Source organism: Triticum urartu, chromosome 4, assembly GCF_003073215.2.
Source record: "Triticum urartu cultivar G1812 chromosome 4, Tu2.1, whole genome shotgun sequence".
Lineage (NCBI taxonomy): Eukaryota > Viridiplantae > Streptophyta > Magnoliopsida > Poales > Poaceae > Triticum > Triticum urartu.
Genome location: NC_053025.1, coordinates 56,886,478 through 56,910,350, shown reverse-complemented (window position 1 = coordinate 56,910,350; position 23,873 = coordinate 56,886,478). Strand labels below are relative to the sequence as shown.

General features: G+C 46.0%; 1 protein-coding gene across 2 annotated transcripts; it reads right to left on the bottom strand.

Moving 5' to 3' along the window:
* Nucleotides 1-214: 214 nt before the first annotated feature.
* On the bottom strand, nt 215-1,802 carry LOC125553527 (vignain-like). 2 transcript variants are annotated; one of them, XM_048717296.1, is made up of 4 exons: nt 1,307-1,802; nt 972-1,204; nt 747-887; nt 215-633 (listed from the first exon to the last, which is right to left on the bottom strand). In XM_048717296.1, exons 1-4 carry the CDS (start codon nt 1,761-1,763, stop codon nt 370-372), a joined length of 1,095 nt encoding a protein of 364 aa, XP_048573253.1. In that variant the 5' UTR covers nt 1,764-1,802; the 3' UTR covers nt 215-369. The 2 variants fall into 2 exon arrangements, with proteins under 2 accessions (XP_048573253.1, XP_048573252.1); XM_048717295.1 differs by having other exon boundaries at nt 747-1,204.
* Nucleotides 1,803-23,873: the final 22,071 nt, after the last annotated feature.

The following is a 23,873-nucleotide window of genomic DNA, read 5'->3' as shown; positions in this document are numbered from 1 at the left end:
GCGATGCGCGCGCGGCATATCTATTTTTTACGCGCGACGCGTCCGGCGTTTGTTGGAGATGCTCTTAGTACTATTCGCTTTCATCGCCTAGCTCGCCCTCGCCCGACATGGTCACCTTGCTCAATCGATCTATTCAGGGGAAAACCAGCAGGTGTTGGTTCAGGGAAATATCTGAATACAACCCAATCTTGAATTTCATTGAATTCATTTGACAAATTAGTTGCAATTCTTTTGCTATAATGCCCTTTGCTTACGCTTATTACATTCGTATGGTAACATCTTGCATAAAGTAAATAACACAACAGTGGGAGATTCAGTTCTCCTCAACGCAGAGCTCGCACTCGGAATGATCGCGTGTATGCATGTCATCTAGAGCTCATCCGTATGAGACCCGTCCCTGACTGTGCTAGCATGTGGTGCCGACTTCGTTGGGTAGGACGCCTGCATGGCGATGCCACACTGCCCCTCTGCCTGCGACACCCCGCGCTGCATCCTGATGTAGCCTTTCTCACCCCAGTCCTCTCCCCACGAGTTCTTGACGATCCAGTATTTGGTGCCATCCCTGGTAGTGCCGTACCCGACGGCGGCGACGCCGTGGTCGAGATCCGTGCTGCATTCTCCGGTGAAGACGCCCTGCGTTCGTTGAGGGTGATCAGAGTTGTCACTCATCACTGAACATAGCATAGACAAGAACAAGGCATTTGTGATTGTGTATCAACTGCACGGAGTTGGATCGGATCACGTACCTCTGAGTAGAACTGGAAGTCGTTGCCGCTGGCGTCTATTGCCACGGACACGGGCTGGCCGGCGACGGCTTTCTGTAGAGCGGACTCGTCGTTGGCGGGGACGTCCTCGTAGCCGTCGATCGTCACGGCATGAGCCTTTTCCTGCAACATTTGGCATGCGATTTTTAAAATTTTGAGACAAGATTCTCGGCTAACGGCCGGAAGCCGGGGATTATTGTCACTCGCCTTTGCCTGGTCGCAGCTGCCCTGCTCGCCTTGGTACGGGTAGTTGGACTCGGTGGTAATCCCGTTCTTGTGGATGAACTGGAAGGCGTAGTCCATGAGGCCGCCGTCGCAGCCCTGGTTGTTGACGTTGTCGCAGTCCATGAGCTCCTGCTCCGACAGCGACACCAGCTTCCCCGTCCTGATCTTGTTGATGCCCTCCACCGCCACGATCGTCGAGAACGCCCAGCAGCTCCCTTATTTGAACAGTTTATGGCCTCCCACAGCAGAATGAATCACATAGTTTTTGACACATCCAACGGCCGAAAAGAAAGAAACTCATGAGTGTATGCACGTACCGCACTGCCCTTGGTCCTTGATGCCGGTGACGGCGCCCTTCTGCCGCCAGTCCACCGCCGGCGGCAGGTTGTTGGCGTCTTCGTACCTGAAGCTTCCGTCGCCCCGGCGGCCGCCGCTGAGGGAGAGGTGGTGCCGCACCCTGGACCCGGCGTACGTACGCCGGAACTCGTCCGTGGTCATGTCGGCGAACTTGTTGAGCGCCAGCCTGAAGGGCCTGTCCTTCTTGTTGCCCTCGTGGACGTACCGCGCGTTCTCCTTGAACACGTTGAACCGGCGCTCCTCCGCGTCGGCGCCGAGGCCCCCCCGCGACACCGTGTAGTGGCTCCTCCACCTCTCGTAGAGCCCCCGCAGGCTCTCCTCCGAGGCCAGGTCTTCCTCCCTGAACGGGATCCCCAGCGCCGGCGCCGGCGCCAGCGCCAGCGCGACCACCGCCGCGAGCAAGATGGACCTCCACATCGTGACCGTCGCTCTGGCTTACAACCTACTGTATGTGTGAGACTGAGACCGGTGTAAGAAATACAGAGCGAAGCGCGGCTTATATAGACGTTGGAGGGGTGATCGAGAGGCTTCAGTTGAGTTGGTTACGGTTTTGCATGGTGGATGGCGGCGAGATGATGGGATGGGACGGAGGTGAGCTGTGGCGGGAAGGAAGCCATGAACTTTTGGAGGATAGCTAGGGATAAGCCGCGGAATAAATGGAAAGGAAGGCTTTCAGATTGGTGGATGCAGTGCAGGAGTGTTGGAGTGGAACGCGAACTGGCCAAGCAGAGCACTCTGGTGTTGGCGTGGATCTAGTTGATCAGTTTCTGCATGCCACATTTGAGATAATCATATCATATGTCGAGGCTCTTTTATTTATTTTCTGTTCATGGAGGGAAAAGGATTGGTATGTGTGATGCGTAAGGCCGTTGCCGTAAAGGGGCTTTTTTAGTTCCGGTTCTAAGAGTTTGCTTTGGAGATGAGACGTTAGGGTTACACATGTCACGTCATAAGGAAAGAGCATATGCATTTGTTTCCTCCCCTTATCTCGCCTTCTCCCCCTATCGCCAATGGCACCGTCGCGTCGTCGCCCAGTTGCCCCTCCAGCAGAGGGCAGCTCCCGCTGGAAAGAAACACCGCGGTGGCGGCGTAGTTCCCGGCAGCGCCGACTGCCCATCGCAGACCTGTTGGCAATGCTTTTCCCTGGGTTGTTTGTGTAATCTCCTCGGCCGCATCCTCTCGAAGGCTTATCCATTGCATCATAAATAACATTTACATTCCTCCCGTCATCTTTTATGTCCTTTATTAATTGAATTTGTTCCAAATCATTTGTTTCACCCCTCCGTTACGTGTCTTTCACCCACACACGATAATTCTTGCAGATACCAAAATAGTCCACCTCATGTGCTACAGAAACACTCACATTAACACTCGCCTCTTGCTCATCACTGGAAGCGATATTGCACAGAGATTATACTTTCACCAGATTGCTTCAACTAAACATGTGCATCTGCATGACATCAGTTCCACATACAGGATGGATGCTTGTTTTTAACCAAGTGTAGCATAACAAAACATTTTCTTTGCTTCAGTATGCATTTCCTCTCTTCATCACCTTCTTTGTTTGAGTGCCTAGATTTTTTCCCCTTTTTTGCCTCGATTTTCATGAATGTCATTTTGATTACAAAATTTTGCATGCATGCAAAACACTAATCATTGTTTATTTTAAGAAATTCAGGATATTTCGAAAAAATATATTTTCTTTCATGTTTTACTGTTCATCCAAGCTCACGCGAGGCTCACAGACTCAGGTCCATAATTTTTTGAGGAAGGTGCTAGAGATGCTCAGGTGAAATTCAGGGAATAGGCTAATTAGACGAGGATGAAGTCTGATTTAAACCTTAAATTTGTAAAGCTTGTCGGAGATGAACCATCATCTTCAAATTCTTGAAGTCTATACCCTGTACTTCATAATCCCGGTTGTTTATAGCCTTGACACTCTTTTAGGAGGGGATTTGACGATGTGCCAGGGAAACACTGCGATTGCTAACTTAGCTCGGATTGCATACTCCGCATGCATGCATGTTTTTTTTATTTGCATGGATTAATGGATGGTAGGCGAGTTGTAAAATTATGAATACAACTAAAAGAGTTTTCTGTAGCGGGGCGCCACCGGCGTCGGCTGCAAGGCCAACTCAGGGAAAAAAAAACTAAATATAAAGAAAGGTAAAAGGTCTCTAGCGCTAACACTTCCAATGGCAAGCGCTAATAACGAGCGTTAATAATGGGCTTTCCACAGATTAGAAACGAACGCCCAGCCATCTCGTACAGAGAGAAAAGAGCGGAGCGCTCGGTGCCTAAGTTGGCGTCGATGCCGGACCGTGCGCTGGGAATTAATATGGTAACTGCCGATCTATCAGGATTAGATTCCTAGCGCCCTCTTTTAGACTGGTTATAGTGAGAAGTAACTTATACTAATGTTATGTATATGACACTAGTCTAAATTACTATCTCTGTAGTGTAAAGTAACATGGTAGTAGTGTTATAGATGACTTCATTTATTAGCTTATAAACTCATTTTTTCTCGGGAAGCGCTATGTTACAGTAACATATTATGTTACTCTAAACATCTCTCTCCTCATTAAATATATACCACATAAGTAAAAAATTCTTGAAGTGCGCTATGTTACTACCTAAGTTACTCCCACTATGACTAGCCTTAGGTCCCGTTGGAGATACCCTCAGAGTCATCGCGCCCCAGGCGGCCCAGTTCGTCCCACAATTTGTCTAGGTACCGAAACATGGATTCTCTGGTTGAACGGGAGTTCGTGGACGGCGTGCGCGGCTGGGCGGGGACGGGACGCCGGAGCGACGACCAGCACGCTCTCGCCTCCGAGACCGTTGCTTTCAAGACCAGTGTCCTGCACACGGGCTCAACACCGCATCCGAGACCGACGTCCTGTCTGTTTAGATACGACTTTAAGGTTAAAAATGACCAGGATTACAAAATACATGGTATGGAATTTAGGAATTTGAAGATGAGAGTTCATTTCAAACGAGCTCTACAAACTTAAGGTTTAAATCAGACTTCACTCGCATCTAAGCATCCCGTAGGCTTGATTACGACTACTACTCAGTAATCCGTGGAACAACCCACGTTTATTGCTGCGGGCTTCCTTGTCAATTGCGGCAGCCTCCCTCACTCCTCGCCCCACTCACGAGTTTCCCAGTCGAAGATGTCCAGCGCCCATGGCGGAGCCATAGACGTCCGCAGCGGCTACTGCGCCACAACCAAGTCATTCCGCAGCCTCCGCCCGCCGCTGCCGCTGCCGCCGGCGGACGTCCCGCTCACATTCCCGGCCTTCGCGCTGTCGATGCTGCCGTCCCCTCTCCCCGCCCACCCCGCGCTCCTCGACGCCGCCACCGGCGAGGCCGTCTCCTACCCGGCGTTCCTCTCCCAGGCGCGCGCGCTCGCGGCCGCCCTGCGCTCGCGCGCGCTCCCGCTCCCGCTCGGCCGCGGCGACGTGGCCTTCGTCCTCGCCCCCTCGCGGCTCGACGTGCCCGTGCTCTACTTCGCGCTCCTCGCCGTCGGCGTCGCCGTGTCCCCGGACAACCCGGCCCTCACCGCCCGCGAGGTGTCACGCCTCGTCTCCCTCTCCGGCGCGTCCGTCGCCTTCGCGGTATCCTCCACCGCCGGCACGCTGCCCGCTGACCTCCCCGTCGTCCTCCTCGACTCCCCGGCTTCTCCTTTAATGGACATGGATCATTGCATCGATGAATTTTCATTGATGTGGCCCGGTGGCTGTCTTCCAGTAGAACCTGTTGGAAACAAAACTAAAAAGAAAGCAAAATACTTTATTCCTTTTGAAGTTTTTCAAAAAAAAAAAGCACAAATGGTTAGCTCAAAAGTGATGAAAATATCTGTCTAGGTCGGTTCATGAAGCAAAGCACCACGCCCAAATTAACAAACTTAGCAGAGAGCATCATGTATACTCTCAAATCAAAAGTGGCGTGCATGTCAGGCAAGATATGAAACACGAGTGTGTAGCCTCGAACGTGCTTAATTGAAAAGGAGGTCTCACGTAAGGCAAGAAACTTACTAGTACAACTTTTATCGGACAAGGTTCAAAATGAAAGATAATACCGGCACTTATAGTTGATTTTTTTTGTCAAATCGAAAAGCAACTGAGCAGCTCGTGCAGATTTTTATAGGGTTGACAACATATTGTACATGTCACCACACTTGGGTTAAACCTCTGCGAAAAAAACACATGAAATGAAAAAATGATTCAGTATACAACAGAACAAATCCGAGAAAAGAAAAAGACATGAACTCTTTTTTCTCCTTCTCTTTGTTTCACTTTTAATAAAAACATGAAATATTTTTCAAACTCAACACTTCTTTTAATATTCGTGAGAATATTTCCAAATTTGTAATTATTTTTCCAAACGTGAATGTTTTTCAAATTTGTGAACATTTTCCAAATTCATGAACTTTTAAAATTCATCAAAAATGTAGTGATTATTTAAAAATCATGAACATTTTCAAATATTTGATTCTTTTCAAATTTGTGAACTCTTTCCTAATTTTTTTAAACTTTTACGATTTCACGAATGTTTCCAAATTCGTGAACAATTCTTGAATTAACGAAGTTTTACAAATTTTTGAAGATTTTTACATACTAAAAAGAATAAACCCATGAACATTTTTCAAACTACAGAACATTTTTCCAAATTGGGGAATATTTTCAAATTCACGAACATTTTTAAATTTTATTTTATTTTAAAAAATCTTCAAACTATTTTTGACCTAAGAATTTTTTGAATTTTATTTAGAAAACAGGGTGTAAATATTTTCCTGAACCAGCACCTGCTGATTTTCTTCTAAATAGATCAATTGAGCAAGGTGACCATGTCGGACGAGGGCGAGCTAGGCGAGGAAAGCGAACACTAACTAGGCTGTGCTCGGGTCCTAAAGGCTAAATACTTTCCGAGCACTGATCTTTTACATGCTGGGCCGAAGACTGGTTCATCGTTTACTTGGCAGAGTATTGTGGCTGGCCTTAATACTTTCAAAAGAGGATACATTTGGCGAATCGGATCAGGGGAGAATGTTGATATTTGGAGAGACCCTTGGATTCCTTCGAGTCCAGATAGGAGAGTTATAACACCTCGAGGTCATACAGTGATATCTAGAGTGGTAGAACTCATTGATCCGGTCACTACACAGTGGGTTGAGGAACTAATTCGGGATATCTTTTATCCTGTGGACACTACTAGGATTTTGCAGATTCCACTTAACTTTCAGGCCTTTGATGATTTCATAGCGTGGCACCTTACAAAACATGGTAGATTCATGGTCCGAAGCGCATACCATGAATAGTGGTCTCACAAGTACAGGAGCCAATTGTTGGGGAACATAGTAATTTCAAAAAAAAACCTACGCACACGTAAGATCATGGTGATGCATAGCAACGAGAGGGGAGAGTGTTGTCCACGTACCCTCGTAGACCGAAAGCGGAAGCGTTAGCACAACGCGGTTGATGTAGTTGTACGTCTTTACGATCCGACCGATCAAGTACCGGACGTACGACACCTCCGAGTTCAGCACACATTCAGCCCGATGACGTCCCTCGAACTCCGATCCAGCCGAGTGTTGAGGGAGAGTTTCGTCAGCACGACGGCGTGGTGACGATGATGATGTTCTACCGACACAGGGCTTCGCCTAAGCACCGCTACAGTATTATCGAGGTGGACTATGGTGGAGGGGGGCACCGCACACGGCTAAAAGATCAAACGATCAATTGTTGTGTCTATGGGGTGCCCCCTGCCCCCGTATATAAAGGAGCAAGGGGGGTGCGGCCGGCCTAGAGAGGGGCGCGCCAGGAGGAGTCCTACTCCTACCGGGAGTAGGACTCCCCCCTTTTCCTTGTTGGACTAGGAGAGAGAGGGGAAAGAGGTGGAGGAGAAGAAGGAAGGGGGGGGCGCCGCCCCCCTCTCCTTGTCCTATTCGGACTAGGGGGGAGGGGCGCGGCCCATGCCCTGGCCGCCTCTCATCTCTTTCCACCAAGGCTCACTAAGGCACATTAAGTCCCTGGGGGGTTCCGGTAACCTCCCGGTACTCCGGTAAAATCCCGATTTCACCCGGAACACTTCCGATATCCAAACATAGGCTTCCAATATATCAATCTTCATGTCTCGACCATTTCGAGACTCCTTGTCATGTCTGTGATCATATCCGGGACTCCGAACAACCTTCGGTACATCAAAACATATAAACTCATAATATAATTGTCATCAAAACGTTAAGCGTGCGGATCCTACGGGTTCGAGAACTATGTAGACATGACCGAGACATGTCTCCGGTCAATAACCAATAGAGAAACCTGGATGTTCATATTGGCTCCCACATATTCTACGAAGATCTTTATCGGTCAGACCGCATAACAACATACGTTGTTCCCTTTGTCATCGGTATGTTACTTGCCCGAGATTCGATCGTCGGTATCTCAATACCTAGTTCAATCTCGTTACTGGCAAGTCTCTTTACTCGTTCCGTAATACATCATCCCGCAACTAACTCATCAGTTGCAATGCTTGCAAGGCTTAAATGATGTGCATTACCAAGAGGGCCCAGAGATACCTCTCCGACAATCGTAGTGACAAGTCCTAATCTCGAAATACGCCAACCCAACAAGTACCTTCGGAGACACCTGTGGAGCACCTTTATAATCACCCAGTTATGTTGTGACGTTTGGTAGCACACAAAGTGTTCCTCCGGTAAATGGGAGTTGCATAATCTCATAGTCATAGGAACATGTGTAAGTCATGAAGAAAGCAATAGCAACATACTAAATGATCGGGTGTTAAGCTAATGGAATGGGTCAAGTCAATCACATCATTCTCCTAATGGTGTGACCCCGTTAATCAAATGACAACCCAAGTCAATGGTTAGGAAACTTAACCATCTTTGATCAATGAGCTAGTCAAGTAGAGGCATACTAGTGACACTCTGTTTGTCTATGTATTCACACATGTATTATGTTTCCGGTTAATACAATTCTAGCATGAATAATAAACATTTATCATGATATAAGGAAATAAATAATAACTTTATTATTGCCTCTAGGGCATATTTCCATAGTTCATACGGTGTCATCTCCACGGATTTCGATGGTGTCCTATTTAACGTGAATGCAGCCATCTCTAAAGTATAACCCCAAAACGATAGCAATAAATCAGTAAGAGACATCATAGATCGCACCATATCTAATAAAGTACGATTACGACGTTCAGACACACCATTACGCTGTGGTGTTCCGGGTGGCGTGAGTTGCGAAACTATTCTGCATTGTTTCAAATGTAGACCAAACTCGTAACTCAAATATTCTCCTCCATGATCAGATCGTAGAAACTTTATTTTCTTGTTACGATGATTTTCAACTTCACTCTAAAATTCTTTAAACTTTTCAAATGTTTCAGACTTATGTTTCATTAAGTAGATATACCCATATCTGGTTAACGATATCCGCCACGAGCCTCAACATTCATTGGACCACATACATCTATATGTATGATTTCCAACAAATCCGTTGCTCTCTCCATAGTACCGGAGAACGGCGTTTTAGTCATCTTGCCCATGAGGCACGGTTCGCAAGTACCAAGTGATCCATAATCAAGTGGTTCCAAAAGTCCATCAGTATGGAGTTTCTTCATGCGCTTTACACCGATATGACCTAAATGGCAGTGCCACAAATAAGTTGCACTATCATTATCAACTCTGCATCTTTTGATTTCAACATTATGAATATGTGTATCACTACTATCGAGATTCATCAAAAATAGACCACTCTTCAAGGGTGCATGACCATAAAAGATATTACTCATATAAATAGAACAACCATTATTCTCTGATTTAAATGAATAACCGTCTCGCATCAAACAAGATCCAGATATAATGTTCATGCTCAACGATGGCACCAAATAACAATTATTTAGGTCTAATACTAATCCCGAAGGTAGATGTAGAGGTAGCGTGCCGACCGCGATCACATCGACTTTGGAACCATTTCCCACGTGCATCGTCACCTCGTCCTTAGCCAATCTTCGCTTAATCCGTAGCCCCTGTTTTGAGTTGCAAATGTTAGAAATAGAACCAGTATCAAATACCCAGGTGCTACTGCGAGCATTAGTAAGGTACACATCAATAACATGTATATCACATATACCTTTGTTCACTTTGCCATCCTTCTTATCCGCCAAATACTTGGGGCAGTTCCGCTTTCAGTGACCAGTCTGCTTGCAGTAAAAGCACTCAGTCTCAGGCTTAGGTCCAGACTTGGGTTTCTTCTCCTGAGTAGCAACTTGTTTGTTGTTCTTCTTGAAGTTCCCTTTCTTCTTCCCTTTGCCCTTTTTCTTGAAACTGGTGGTCTTATTGACCATCAACACTTGATGCTCCTTCTTGATTTCTACCTCCGCAGCTTTTAGCATCGCGAAGAGCTCAGGAATAGTCTTATTCATCCCTTGCATATTATAGTTCATCATGAAGCTTTTGTAGCTTGGTGGCAGTGATTGAAGAACTCTGTCAATGACACTATCAACAGGAAGATTTACCCCCAGTTGAGTCAAGTGATTATGATACCCAGACATTTTGAGTATATGTTCACTGATAGAACTATTCTCCTCCATCTTGCATCTATAGAACTTATTGGAGACTTCCTATTTCTCAATCCGGGAATTTGCTTGAAATATTAACTTCAACTCTTGGAACATCTCATATGCTCCATGACGTTCAAAACGTCGTTGAGGACCCGATTCTAAGCCGTAAAGCATGGCACACTGAACTATCGAGTAGTCATCAGCTTTGCTCTGCCAGACGTTCATAACATCCGGTGTTGCTCCTGCAGCAGGCTTGGCACTTAGCGGTGCTTCCAGGACGTAATTCTTCTGTGCAGCAATGAGGATAATCCTCAAGTTACGGACCCAGTCCATGTAATTGCTACCATCATCTTTCAACTTTGCTTTCTCAAGGAACGCATTAAAATTCAATGGAACAATAGCACGAGCCATCTATCTACAATCAAACATAGAGAAGCAAGATACTATCAGGTACTAAGTTCATGATAAATTTAAGTTCAGTTAATCATATTACTTAAGAACTCTCACTTAGAAAGATATCCCTCTAATCCACTAAGTGATCACGTGATCCAAATCAACTAAACCATGTCCGATCATCACGTGAGATGGAGTAGTATTAATGGTGAACATCAATATGTTGATCATATCTACTATATGATTCACGCTCAACCTTTCGGTCTCCGTGTTCCGAGGCCATATCTGTTATATGCTAGGCTCGTCAAGTTTAACACGAGTATTCCGCGTGTGCAACTGTTTTGCACCCGTTGTATTTGAACGTAGAGCCTATTACACCCGATCATCACGTGGTGTCTCAGCACGAAGAACTTTTGCAACGGTGCATACTCAGGGAGAACACTTATACTTTGATAATTTAGTGAGGGATCATCTTATAATGCTACCGTCAACCAAAGCAAGATAAGATGCATAAAAGATAAACATCACATGCAATCATTATAAGTGATATGATATGGCCATCATCATCTTGTACTTGTGATCTCCATCTCCTAAGTACCGTCATGATCACCATCGTCACCAGCGCGACACGTTGATCTCCATCGTAGTATCGTTGTCGTCTCGCCAATCTTATGCTTCCACGACTATCGCTACCGCTTAGTGATAAAGTAAAGCATTACAGCGCGATCGTATTGCATATAATAAAGCGACAACCATATGGCTCCTGCCAGTTGCCGATAACTCGGTTACAAAACATGATCATCTCATACAATAAAATTTAGCATCATGTCTTGACCATATCACATCACAACATGCCCTGCAAAAACAAGTTAGACGTCCTCTACTTTGTTGTTGCAAGTTTTACGTGGCTGCTACGGGCTTAGCAAGAACCGTTCTTACCTACGCATCAAAACCACAATGATAGTTTGTCAAGTTGGTGCTGTTTTAACCTTCGCAAGGACCGGGCGTAGCCACACTTGGTTCAACTAAAGTTGGAGAAACTGACACCCGCCAGCCACCTGTGTGCAAAGCACGTCGATAGAACCAGTATCGCGTAAGCGTACGCGTAATGTCGGTCCGGACCGCTTCATCCAACAATACCGCCGAACCAAAGTATGACATGCTGGTAAGCAGTATGACTTATATCGCCCACAACTCACTTGTGTTCTACTCGTGCATAACATCAACGCATAAAACCTAGGCTCTGATGCCACTGTTAGGGAACGTAGTAATTTCAGAAAATTTCCTATGCACACGCAAGATCATGGTGATGCATAGCAACGAGAGAGGAGAGTGTTTGTCTACGTACCCTCATATACCGGCAACGGAAGCGTTGACACAACATAGAGGAAGTAGTCGTACGTCTTCCCGATCCGACCGATCCAAGTACCGAACGTACGGCACCTCCGAGTTCTGCACACGTTCAACTCGGTGGCGTCCCTCGAGTTCCGATCCAGCAAAGTGTTGAGGGAGATTTTCGTCAACACGACGGCGTGATGATGGTGATGATGTTCTACCGACGCAGGGCTTCGCCTAAGCACCGCTATGATATGACCGAGGTGGAATATGGTGGAAGGGGGCACCGCACACGGCCAAGGAACGATCACGAGGATCAACTTGTGTGTCATGGGGTGCCCCCTTGCCCCCGTATATAAAGGAGGGAGAGGGGGAGGTGCGACCGGCCCAAGGGGTGCGCCTGGAGGAGTCCTACTCCCACCGGGAGTAGGACTCCCCCCTCTTGCCTTGTTGGAAAAGGAAGGGGGAAGGGAGAAAGAGGAAAGGGGGGCGCCCCCCCCCTTCCTTGTCCTATTCGGACTAGGGGGAGGGGGCGCGCGGCCTGCCCTGGCCGGCCCTCCTCTTCTCCCTTATGGCCATGTAGGCCGAATAACCCCCCGGGGGGTTCCGGCAGCCCCCCGGTACTCCGGTAAAATCCCGATTTCACCCGGAACGTTTCCGATATCCAAATATAGGCTTCCAATATATCAATCTTTATGTCTCGACCATTTCGAGACTCCTCATCATGTTCGTGATCACATCCGGGACACCGAAAAACCTTCGGTACATCAAAACACAAAAACCCTAATTACGATCGTCACCGAACTTTCAAGTGTGCGGACCCTACGGGTTCGAGAACTATGTAGACATGACCGAGACACGTCTCCGGTCAATAACCAATAGCGGAACCTGGATGCTCATATTGGCTCCTACATATTCTACGAAGATCTTTATCAGTCAGACCGCATAACAATATACGTTGTTCCCTTTGTCATCGGTATGTTACTTGCCCGAGATTTGATCGTCGGTGTCTCAATACCTAGTTCAATCTCATTACCGGCAAGTCTCTTTACTCGTTCCGTAATACATCATCCCGCAACTAACTTATTAGTTACAATGCTTGCAAGGCTTGAGTGATGTGCATTACCGAGAGGGCCCAGAGATACCTCTCCGACAATCGAAGTGACAAATCCTAATCTCGAAATACGCCAACCCAACAAATACCTTCGGAGACACTTGTAGAGCACATTTACAATCACCCAGTTACGTTGTGACGTTTGGTAGCACACAAAGTGTTCCTCCAGTAAATGGGAGTTGCATAATCTCATAGTCATAAGAACATATATAAGTTATGAAGAAAGCAATAGCAACAAACTAAACGATCAAGTGCTAAGCTAATGAAATGGGTCAAGTCAATCACATCATTATCCTAATGATGTGATCCCGTTAACCGAATAACAACTCATGTCTATGGTTAGGAAACATAACCATCTTTGATCAACGAGCTAGTCAAGTAGAGGCATACTATGTATTATGTTTCCGGTTAATACAATTCTAGCATGAATAATAAACATTTATCATGATACAAGGAAATAAATAATAACTTTATTATTGCCTCTAGGGCATATTTCCTTCAGGGTGATGGCTTCCTGTTGGACCGGCGGCGACGAGGACGACGACCGACGGCTACAAGGACGGCGAGCGCATCCAGAAGCGCAGGGCGGCAGAGGGAGGAGGTCCAGGTGAGGGAGTGGTGGCCGGCGGCCGGGAGGGATGATCAGCGGGGGGCGGCCGAGGGGCGACAGGGGATGCGCGGGGAGAGGAAGAAGGAGATGGGGGAAGTCAACGCGCCCAAATCAAACGGCTCGGGCTAGTTACATTGGGCGGTCGGGGCGCGACCAACCGAACTATTGGGCCGGTGCGCCGGCGCCTATAAGCGCCCTTACAATAACTTGATTAATGTGGTGTGTAGGCGAAATCACTAATTAAGGAGTACTCGTTGCAAAGAACACTCCACTTTCCTATGTCGCGACAAGTGGCGCACATGCAGCGCGCCACTTGTCGCAACCTAGGAGTTTTCCCTTTTTTCGTAGATTCGTTTATTCAAAACGTTTTATCTCTTAAACCGTGCGTCCAAATATAGAACCGTTTTCACCATTGGATTCTTCGCGTCGAGATCTTCAAAACTAGATCCCATGTTGATAGATTTTGACGAACTTTTTTTTCACGAAAAAAAACAGACGAAAAAAACCGGGCAAAAAAACCAAACCGGGCGCACGATTTTTTCCCTTTCCGAAAGAGGCACGCCCATGCCTCTCGCGAAATCACAACCGTGCCTCTCGTTGAAGCAAAACCGTGACTCTCATGGAAGGAAAAAAACAGAGAATGCGTTTTTTCCGTTTCCGAGAGGCACGGCCGTGACTCTCGCGAAAGCACAACTGTGCCTCTCACGAAAGCAAAACCATGACTTTCGTGAAAGAAAAAAAAACAGAAAACGCGTATTTTCCCCTTTCCTAGAGGCACGGCCGTGACTTTCGCGAAAGCACAACCGTGCCTCTCACGGAAGCAAAACTGTGACTCTCACGAAAGAAAAAAAAACACATTTTGTTTTTCCCTTTCCGAAAGGCACGGCCGTGACTCTCGCGAAAGCACAACCGTGCCTCCCGCGGAAGCAAAACCGTGACTCTCGCGAAAGAAAAAAAAACAGAAAACGCGTTTTTTTCGTTCTGAAAGGCATGGCCGTGACTCTTGCTAAAGCACAACCGTGCCTCTCGCGGAAGAAAACCCGTAATTTTTGTGAAAGGAAAAAAACGTGTTTTTTCACGCATTTTTTTTTTATTTTTTTTGTCGAAAAGCTACGAAAGATCGGGGGGAAACCAAAACATCGAAAAAAACCCGGGAAAAACCGTTTAAAAAGCCGAAAACGCGTGCGGAAAAATAAAAAAACAAAATTCGAAGGGAGCGTTCAAAGCGCGACACGTGGCGAATGGCTGAGAGCGCGCCAAGTGGCACTGATCGTTGCGAGGCTCCAGGAGAAGCGCTCGTTAACTAGTTGCTCCCGTGTGTAGGAATACGTTTGTCGCTTTTAAACGGGTTGTAGTTAGTGCAGCCCATTTCACACATGTTATATTTTTTTAGAAGTAGTAAACAGTTTGTAAACTAATATCACAGTAAATAAATTTCGAGTATTAACATGGTAGAAATATTATACGTACAAATAAAATAACTTATTTAAAAGATGTTCATGTAAGTTTAAAAATATTTACTTATCTACATGCGGATTATATTGAAAACATTTAGTTAATACTCCCTCCGTTCTCTAATATAAGATCTTTTAGTTTTTTCTTGATTTGTATGCATCTAGACACAATTTAGTATGTATGTTCACTCATTTTAGTATATATGTAGTCAATATTTTGAAATAGCTAAAAAGTCTTCTATTAAGGAACGGAGGGAGTACAAAACTATTAATCATTTAGTAAATGTATAAATATTATACCTCGTGGCTTATATTTAAATTGTACAAAATTATGGACACAAATTTTTTTTATTAATATTCATTTGTGATAACTTTCACTTGTGGCATATAGTCTTAATTTCTATTTTACATAGAAAAATTCTTAAAATACAAATTTATGAAATATAAAAATGTGCATATAGTTATACAAATATTTGTGGAATCAAAATAATTATTATTATGTATGATTTGGAAAATGTTTGTATTATTATATATTGTACAAACATTTTGATAATCAGAAATACTATTTTATTTATAAGATATTTTTCTAAAATACGGCATCAATACTCTTTATAAGTACTTGAAAATTTTGCTAAATAAGTTAATTTTTGTATGCATAGTATTTATAACACACAAATGTTTAAACGTTATTTTTATTACTATCATCATAATTTACATACTTTTTACAAACACTACAAAGATAATAAAAAGCTAACAAGTGCAACATGCCCGCATAGACAGCAACCCCTTTAAACCACACAAGCGTGTCTGTTTATAATATAAATCGTCATGATGTTTAGTGACATGAAAGCATTAGTGGTTACACGTAAAAATAAAATAAAATAAAGCATTAGTGGTGACGGGTCAGCATTAGCTAGCTTGATTTCTGTTAGGATTTAATTAATTCTATTAATCCATGATTTTTCTAATTGAGGCGGTTGTCTCGTGTCCCTTCGAACGGGAGCTCCTAAGTGGCGCCTTCAGCGCCACTTGAGGAACGGGCGCACACTGAGTTTCTGCGCTGGGCCGGCCCATGTAAGGTAAGCCCTTTGGTTCCCCCTGGTCGCTCGGTTCCCCCTGCCCCCCGCTCGAGTGCAGCTGACCGGTCGCCCAGTCCCCCCTCAACGGTGACTTTTCCAAAAAAGAAAAACAAAAGAGAGAAAAATTCGCAAAAATATAAAAAATAGTGAATTGAAAAAGTTCACGGTTTAAAAAAACGTTCACAAACTTCAAAAAAGTTCACGAAATTGAAAAAAGGTTCATTGATTTGAAAAAAAGTTCACCGATTTTGAAAAAAGTTCATCGAAATAGAAAAAGGTTCATCAAATTTGAAAAAAAAAGTTCATCGACTTTGAACAAAAGTTCATTGAATAAGGAAAAAGTTCAACAAATTTGAAAAAAAAATCATCGATTTTAAAAAATGTTCATTGATTCTGAAAAAAGTTCATCGAATTAGAAAAAAAGTTCATTGGATTTCAAAGAAAGTTCATCAACTTCGAAAAAAGTTCACAAAAAATGATAAAAAGTTCATCAAGTTGAAGAAAAGTTCATAAAAGTAAACAATAAAAGAAAAGAAAAAAAAAAGTAAATAAAAACCAAACTAAACCGGAGCAGAAAAAGAATCGAAAACAAAAAACCTACTTCAGCGAAGTGAATAATAAGAGGGCTAAAACGCGGTATATTGACACAAGTAGTGAAGTAGTCCAAGTGTGCGCGTCCGTTTGCACCGATCGTTTAGGGAATGCCCCTTCGGACGCACCCTTTCGAGGGCTATATATATGTAATCCCATCATCAATGAGAACAACGATTCATTTTTACTTTTGTGTCTCCCTCTCTCTCGTTTCTTTTCAATACGTTACCAGCACGCTCTCGGCAGAGCGACTACCGGCCTCACGGGCGACATGGAACGGCGGAAGACCGAGGCCGACGACGTCTCGAAGAGCAGCAGCGACGCTCCCCGGCAGACGACGCGGCCCTTGTCTTGCATCTGGCGCATATCGACAGGCCTCGGCCAGTCCTCCACAGCGATGCCCTTGGTCCCGTGATCCCGTCGCTACCCCCGCGCGAGGCCCTTCCCACGCGCGGGGCCTGCCTTACTCAGCGGCGGCCACGGCCATGACCAATCCCGGTGCGGCGCGCAGCCCCGCATCGACGACAGTGCCTGCGACCGGCCCTCCACCCCGACTCCATGCCACGACGTCCCCAGCAACTCCAGCGATTTTCAACTCGAACGAACTCCAAGAGAGGAAAATCCAGAGGGGAAGAAGAACTGAATCGGAGTCAAGCACCACGCAAACATCAGCGTCTTCGTCATACAAAATAATTGCTTTCCCATGAACAGGAAGCCATGAAGCAAGTCTTACCCCGGCGAGGCCCCATGCCTGGTGCTCGAGTCCACTGCCAACGGCACCGGTCGGCGTCGCCTTGGCGCACGACGTCGAAGGCGGCTCCCTGCGGGGCAGCGCCCTCCGGCGCGTGGCACCCAGCCCGGTGATGCTTCTCGTCCCTCCAACGCTAGGCAAGGCGACGCTCCCATCGGCGCGGCTCCAATCGACGGAACCTGCGCATGGCGGTGGCCGCGACCACAGCTTATGGTACACGCCGCTGCACCCTCGATCTGTAGAGAGGCGCGGAGCAGTGGACCATGGCGCGGTTGTAGGGCTTCAACTCCCCGACGAGCGGCGCCCTTCGGTGTGGCTGCTCGGGGCCACGGCCCCTCCCGTGAAGGAGACGGGACGGCCAGACAGCGATGCCCTCAGGCGCGCGCGACGTGACCTGGCTCTCCAGCGCGGTACCCTCTGCGGCGTCGACAGAGCGGTTTCGTATATACTGGTGATGCGGCGCTGCTAGCGCATGGCACGGCGGCGCACAGTGCGACCGTCTCCCGACGGTGGCGGTTATCAGGGACTGCATGAGAAAAAAAAGAGAACCTTATCTCTTCGGCAGTTTTCACTTCAGACCTTGTGGTTTCCTATAATCACAAATGACTGCCTACAATTCTCTCACGCATGATAGCCTATTTTTCTGTTGAGTTTTAACATTCCAGAAAATATATGGTTATTGTATGTGGCATGTTCAATATGTTTGCTTTTTAGCAATTCCTATAACATGTTCCATTAGTACAATGACATTGTTTTGCGATTGAGATTAAGTTTTCTCGCACAACATTTGCGATTGAGAAATTTTATTTTTCTCGCAAAATAATCTCATTGCGGTTGAGATCAGTTTTCTCTCGCAAAATATTAATTCACTCTGCTAAATTATCTTGCAATTTGATACAAGATCTCATTTAATTTGATATCTATACAATTCAAGTTTTTCACTTGAGGATCAAGTTTGCAACATCATTATTATTCATTACATTAGTAGTATTTTTCTGTTGAGTACCAAGATGTATTTTAGATCTTAAATTGATGTAATACATTTCCACATTTATCACGTGTTGAGATTAATTACGTCCATTTGCAATAGAGATTTTTAATCTCTTGCAAAGATAAATTCAGTACCTCTGTGGTACTGTTTTTCTGTTGAGTATGAGGTATTCCGGAATATTTCTATGATGCATATATTCCCATGTTCGCCACATTTCGAAATTAATACGTCTATTTGCAATTGAGATTTCAATTTCTTGGAAATATGGATGCAAAATTCAAAGTGATTACTTCAAATTGATGTATTGGGATCACAAGGTAGTGTGTAGATCTACTGCTTTGCAGATTATCACCACTACTCTTTAAGCCAACATTTTGTCATTTGACATTATGATTGCTTTCCAAAGTGCTCTCCCATATATTTTTACTAAGTCGTGACATAAGGCATTAGGAGTGAGTATCTACTGATTTCATCAGATTATACTCTCTAATGCGGCGAGATCTACTCCAGTTTGGAGATTATCTTCAAGGTGTCATAATTAACAATTTGAGATTCACACTAATGATTTCAAGCCAACTTCTTGAAACTATATCAATTTTGCAAATTTCATTACAACATTAACCATGATGGTATTTAATTTACTTGTTGTGAATTAATTATCTCTGGTAACAGATGACTAGAGATTTTGAGGCATTCGTCCTCAATGGACACCACTGCCCTATCTGGGCAATGGACATCACGATCGCTCTTGTGTCTCGTGGAATAATGTGTGCAATCTTGGATTCACCTCTAGTCAGGATCACACTGCTGAGAGAAAAATGTTGTCTTATACATGATAAGGCATTAAATTCAAATCTCAGCATCTGGTTATTCTGTATCAGCAATTCTTGGGACACAATGAACTCAAGGGCAAAGGTTTGAAGACCACTTCAACTTTCAACCCGACATCACCAATGATGACGGGATCCTATGGACACGGAGAACGTGTGCTTGAATATGACTCAACTAACATGTTTGAAGACATTGATTTCTACGGGGGTCAATCTGATGAAAGATGATATGTGCCTTATGGACATATGCACCACAAGCTCTATACTCAGGGAAGTGAAATGTTTCCACTCTCGTTGAGACAAAGGAGATATTTTAAAATCACTAGACGCGATGAGGTATTTGTTGGCTCAACTCGAGTCATATTTACTATCTTTGTGGGTACTCAAGTAATGTCAGGATGCTTTATTGTTTCCCGGTTTAACTCGTACCCTACTAAACTATAGAGGTATCCGTCAAAACAGTTTCCATAGCGAAATTTATGATGACAACAAAGAGAAATAATTTCTCTTTACCATATGCAACGGATATGGCGAGCACATTCTCTGTGTATCATCTGGATTGTACTACACATACGACGCAACCCGTAGCACATGTTGCGTATGAGATAGTTTTCCAGAGTGTCTTGTACATGACAAACTTGGCATACTCGCCTTGGTCATCGAGACATTGAGTTGAAACCGAAACTATCAGCAATTCCATTAGTTTAATTATGATGCTAAATTCTAACAACATTTAGATTTTATGTGCACTACAAGTGACACGGGGAAGCTAATTTTAAGGCTCACACACCTTAAAGTCTACACTGAACCACTCAAACTCCTTGAATGCATCAAGTTGAGGTAAGTGGCTCTTCCCATCCATTGACTAGACTATTCAGGTATTTCCTGGTTCTCAAAGACATATCTACATGATGGTCTTAAGTGTGTGCTTTATTCACACGAAACCATTGGCTCATTATCCTGACATCGATTTCAAGCAAATCGAATGGATAACATTGCAGAATTCTCCTTGAGTGCTGTAACACCCACGATGCAGCTATATCTCCCACGTGTCGGAGCACGACTTAGAGGCATAACCGCATGGTAGGCATGTCGCAAGAGGGGTAATCTTTACACATCCCATGTACTGAATAAGAAAGGGATAAAGAGTTGGCTTACAATCGCCACTTTAAGCAATACATAAATATAGCATTACATCATCCAGAATACAATCAAGGTCTGACTACGGAACCAAAATAAAAGAAGACCACCCCTAATGCATAGGTCCCCGATCGCCCCGACTGGGCTCCACTACTGATCAACTGGAAACGAAAACAACATAACGAACACGATCTTCATCGAGCTCCCAACTGAGCTGGGTTGCGTCACGTGCACTGGTATCATCGGCACCTGCAACTGGTTTTGGAAGTAATCTGTGAGTCACGGGGACTCAGCAATCTCACACCCTCGCGATCAAGACTATTTAAGCTTATGGGTAGGAAAAGGTAGTGAGGTGGAGCTGCAGCAAGCACTAGCATATATGGTGGCTAACATACGCAAATAAGAGCGGGAAGAGAAGCAAGGCACGTTCGTGAACTAGAAGTGATCCTGAAACTACTTACATTCAAGCATAACACAAGAACCGTGTTCACTTCCCGGACTCCGCCGGAAAGAGACCATCACAGCTACACACGCCGTTGATGCATTTTAATTAAGTTAAGTGTCAAGTTCTCTACAACCGGACATTAACAAATTCTCATCTGCCCATAACCGCGGGCACGGCTTTCGAAAGTTCAAAACCCTGCAGGGGTGTCCCAACTTAGCCCATCACAAGCTCTCACGGTCAACGAAGGATATTCCTTCTCCCAGGAAGACCCGATCAGACTCGGAATCCCGGTTACAAGACATCTTGACAATGGTAAAACAAGACCAGCAAGACCACCCGCTGTGCCGACAAATCCCGATAGGAGCTGCACATATCTCGTTCTCAGGGCACACCGGATAAGCTAAGCGTACAGGAGACGACGTAACCCAAGTTGCCAAGGGATGGCCCTGCACGGTGCTCTAGTTTGCACCAACACTCAGAGGAGCACTGGCCCGGGGGTTTAAATAAAGATGACCCTTGAGTCGGCAGAACCCAAGGGAAAAAGGCTTAGGTGGCAAATGGTAAAACCAAGGTTGGGCCTTGCTGGAGGAGTTTTATTCAAAGCGAACTGTCAAGGGGTTCCCATTATAACCCAACCGCGTAAGGAATGCAAAATCAAGGAACATAACACCGGTATGACGGAAACTAGGGCGGCAAGAGTGGAACAAAACACCAGGCATAAGGCCTAGCCTTCCACCCTTTACCAAGTGTATATATGCATTAATTAAAATAAGATATATTGTGATATCCCGACATATTCATGTTCCAAACATGGAACAAACTTGAGCTTCACCTGCAACTAACAACGGTATAAGAGGGGCTGAGCAAAGCGGTAACATAGCCAAACAACGGTTTGCTAGGACAAGGTGGGTTAGAGGCTTGACATGGCAATATGGGAGGCATGATATAGCAAGTGGTAGGTATCGCGGCATAGCAAAAGAGTGAGCAACTAGCAAGCAAAGATAGAAGTGATTTCGAGGGTATGGTCATCTTGCCTGAAATCCCGCAAGGAAGAAGAACGGGTCCATGACGAAGACAAATGGACGTAGTCGAACGGATCCTCACAAACGCGACGTTATTGGAACTAAACCGAAGGAGCAACACCGGAAAGAAGAAAACAACATAGTAAACAACCATCACATAAACATGGCATGATGCACAACCAAGTATGATGCATGACCGGTTTAATGAAGCATGGCATGGCAAAGTGCAACAAACAACACTACAAATTAAGTGGAGCTCAATATGCCACGGAGTTGCATATTGAAGAAAACACCACATGACTTATTTAGTTCTCTCTCGTTTAGGTACTCAACATTATTAAATGTTGGTTAGCATGGCAAGAGGTGAAGCATAACAAAACTATACTATCTAAACAATTTAAATGGGGCCGGATATAACAAGCAACAAATCCGGTAATCCCCATATGCATTAGCAATTTAATGCAACAACAATTTTAACCATTTAAATGTTATTAACATGATGCGGATGACATGTGCAAGTTTTATGCAATTTTTTATTAAAAGTTGACGTGAGCATATTATGAAGCATTTGTCATCGTGGCGGAAACGAAAAGGGGTGCCACGGCGACGATAACGAAATGGTGCCACGGCAACGTTCCGGTTCCGATAAATCATTGAGACGTCGGTGCAAAAGAAAGGGTGGCGGGAACGTGTGGAACACGCAAGAGATCATGGGGTGCTCCCGGTAATCGGGTTCCCACGGTTCGACGACGGTGCCAAGGCAAAAGAGGGACAACCTGCACCGACAATTCGAGCACGGAGCAAGCACGAGCATCTCATACATCACACATGCATTCGTTCATGGGCGGTCGTCTCGGGGTTATACCTTCGAAGCGTGCAATCGTGATGGTTCGGGCTCGTCGAGGGAAGTAGAGGAAGTAGTGGTACTATCGGTCCTCGACAGTAGTGAAAGTAGCGGTTCTCGCGGGTCGAAGAGGTACTTGGGCGATTTCGAAGACGGCGGAAGACGAACTTGGCGGTCCTCGTAGAACTAGTACTTGGCGTTAGTGATACACGCTTTGAAAGTGGTTCACGATGATGGTAGTCGAAACTTGGCGAACCGAAGGGGTACTTGGCGAACAACGGTCGTCGTACACGATTCGTAGACGTTCGGGTCTTCCATAGGGGTACTCGTTACATCTCCAGGTGTAGTGGTACTTGTCATAACCCGAGACGGTCTTGGCGATGCAGCGACCGTAGAGGTACTTGGCGATGTTTCCCTGAAGCAACAAACAAAGCACCCGCAAACAAAACAACCAGTACCCCGGTGCTTTGTATGAGGGTCGATGCAATTGTGGCCGAACAGAAAAGGAAAATAATGCATCTTGGAGAAGCATGGAGGCGGCGCCAGGGGCTTGCGGCGAGGCTGGTAGGCGCGGGAAACATCGGGTCGGCGAGGAACTCGGCGACGGGGACTGCCAGAACTGCTGCTGGTGGCGCTCGACGTCCCTGGCGAAGCGGCAACCGAGGAGGTCCTGTGCTCCGGCGAGGTCGACGGGGAACGGCGGGGACTTGCGGGCGCAGAGGCAGAGGAGCTTGAGGGGAGGCTCGGGCATGAAGGAGCAGGGCGCGGGGATGCGGCGAGCTCCGGCTGCTTGAGGAACTTGGCGACGCGGACTTGGGGGCGCCGGCGACGCTTGGCGCGATGCAGGGCTCCGACGGCGCGGTCAACGAGCAGGAGAGGCAGCGTTGAGGACGATGGGTCCGGGCGGCGAGGAGGCGCGGCCATGGAGACTGGGCGCGTCGCGCGGCGCTCCGGGCCGGCAGGGCCGCGGCGGCGCTGTGGCGCTCTGCAGATGGAGGAGGCGCGGGGAGAAGGAAAAGGATCGAGAGGAGGGAGGAGCGATGTGAGGTCTTTCCTCTCTCTAGCGATGCGTGTTGCGTGTGGCGGCGTAGGAGGGAGAGATCGATGGGAGATGAAGGGAACGAGCAGGGGAGGATAGGGTTACAGCGGGGGCGCGGCTGGACGGGGCTGCTGGAGGCCCAAGTGGCCGACTGGGCTAGGCTTCTCTCTTCCCTCTTAATTCTTCTTCAACAGAAACAATAGAGAGAAGGGGAAAAAGGAAGAGGGGTTTAGGGAACGAATTTTTGAGCATGCGGGTAAATTTCCCGAACTCACAAATATGTGTTTGTTT